The following is a 2,112-nucleotide window of genomic DNA, read 5'->3' on the forward strand; positions in this document are numbered from 1 at the left end:
TATGTGTTTTTCTTCCGATTTGGGTGTGGTAATGTGGTTGTTCTGATTTGTTCCGATGGGTTTGTGGTGAGTGGTGGAGTGGTGGATGGGTTTGTTGTTTTGGGTTTGTGGTTGGTGGTGTTTGTTGATTGTGGCGTCGTGGTGGTGCTATTGGTCTGTTTGGTTGATCGGGGGGTTTGGGGTGACAATGGGTGGCATTTGTTTGAGAATTGGGTCTGTATCGGTGGCGGGTGGTGCGTTGGGTTGCTGGCAGGTGGGTGGCGTGGCTCTGAGAGAGATAGGAAGAGAGACCGGTTCGAGAGAAAAGAGAAAATGTCAATTTTTATATTATTTTATTGTATAGTTAATATTATGATAGCGGGTCGGGTTGGGTTCGGGTCATAAAAATTTAAACCCGTCAAATCCGACCCGACCCACCATATATTTTATAAATATCCAGCACTTCCTAAACACAAACCCTAGAACCTTGTCTCTACCTTTTCTCAGCGGTGGTTCTATCTTTCCGGTGGTAGCTCTCTCTTCCGGTGTTAGGTAAAATTTCTCAATGTTTTTTCTGGCTCTTCTCTCTCCTCTCTCTCTCGTTCTATCTGCTTATCTCTCTTGCCATGGTGGGTCAATGTTTAGCTTTTGCTTTGTTGATTTCTTAGTTTTCTTTTGGCTGATTTTTAAATGTTTTTGCTTTGTCTCAACTTACAGGTCTATTTCTTAATCTACAATATTTTCTCTTGCCGACTTGCTGTGTCCCTTTCTCTCTATCTTGCTTTGCAGGTTTGTCTCTGTCTGGCCCTCTCTCTATTGTTTTTACTATTGTTGTTTAGTCATTAATGTTGTTTGCCTTTTGATACTAATCTTTGGTTTTTTTATTTATTTATTTTATTTATACTTTTTTTTTTTCTGCTCAATTTAATTATTATAGTAATAAAAACATTTAACCCCCTATATAAATACGTGCACTCCTCTAATAGTAATATAAATTTTCAATTCTTTATCAAGGTGATTTCTGTCAAACTTAAAATTAACAAAGCATGGAACATTTAATTTTAATTTTTACCAGAACAAAATATGGGTGTGTTTTGTATGACAATACTTTACTTTGAAATAAAGAAGGAAGGAGGATTGAAACAAGAGATAAAAATTCAATCATTGAAAATAAGAAACTAGCATATTTTTCATTAGTAATCTATTATCATAGCCTTTTAAACAATGAATCTTTATAGCTGTGGGCTTCATGGTTCATGTATAATCTAAAGGTATTTTCCTATAACCGAAGGTAAGTATATGGTAAGTTAAACCATGTCAAACCAGATATACATTATAATGCCTCCTAATGAAATCCTATAGCTAGCTACCATGTCTGAATCCCCTATACCTACAATCTTAACCTTATTTATTTTATTTTTTTTATATATTTTTTTTTCAGTCTTATAATTGATACAATCCCCCCTCCCTGATTCCACACAATTTACCTCAGACCCAAAAAACTTATAATCATCAAGCGAGCCGTGACCTCTTGCTAATCCCTGGCAAGTTGAGCCTGTCAATGACCACCTTCAAAGCTCTTCTTAGCATTCCAATCCCTTCATTGCCCCCACTCAGCCCTTGAACCCACAACACACTTTTAGTCCTTCCACCTAGTGTTACCATCTCAAACTTTACCACCCTCCCTTTCATAGACCTCAGTGTCCTTGCCACGGCTGATATCAACCCTGGCCTATCCTCACAGCTAAATGTGACCTTGACCAGCCCCTGGTCATTGTCACCGTCACCGTTTTCCAAACTCAACTTGTCAGCCCCTCCAGGGAACACACAATCCTTACTGCTACCACCACAAACACCTTCCAAATCCGGAACAGTCTTCCTCAACTCCCTTACTTGCCAGACCGTCTCTGCAAGCACGGTCGCCTTGTCCATCTATTGTTTGTAAAATTACCCAACAATAAGAAAAAAAGGATTACAAAAAAAATTACAACTCTTGTGATAACATGAGATTAGTGCTAATAAATATTGTGTTAATGAATCAATGACGAAGCTATATGAAAATAATATTACTCTAATCACAATTTACCACTTCAGTAATTGTGTCCTAAAAACTACTTACTCTAATCACAATTT

At 37.7% G+C, this 2,112-nt stretch overlaps 1 protein-coding gene across 1 annotated transcript; it reads right to left on the reverse strand.

Annotated features, from left to right (window-relative positions):
• Nucleotides 1-859: 859 nt before the first annotated feature.
• Nucleotides 860-2,112, reverse strand: LOC115973088 (transcription factor bHLH131-like). The gene has a single exon (XM_031093328.1). It carries the CDS (start codon nt 1,909-1,911, stop codon nt 1,492-1,494), a length of 420 nt encoding a protein of 139 aa, XP_030949188.1. The 5' UTR covers nt 1,912-2,112; the 3' UTR covers nt 860-1,491.

Source organism: Quercus lobata, unplaced genomic scaffold (assembly GCF_001633185.2).
Source record: "Quercus lobata isolate SW786 unplaced genomic scaffold, ValleyOak3.0 Primary Assembly Scq3eQI_1865, whole genome shotgun sequence".
NCBI classification, from domain to species: Eukaryota; Viridiplantae; Streptophyta; class Magnoliopsida; order Fagales; family Fagaceae; genus Quercus; species Quercus lobata.

Coding starts and splice junctions, on each gene's coding strand:
- LOC115973088 (XM_031093328.1), bottom strand. CDS start 1,911: ATGGACAAGGCGACCGTGCTTGCAGAGACGGTCTGGCAAGTAAGGGAG.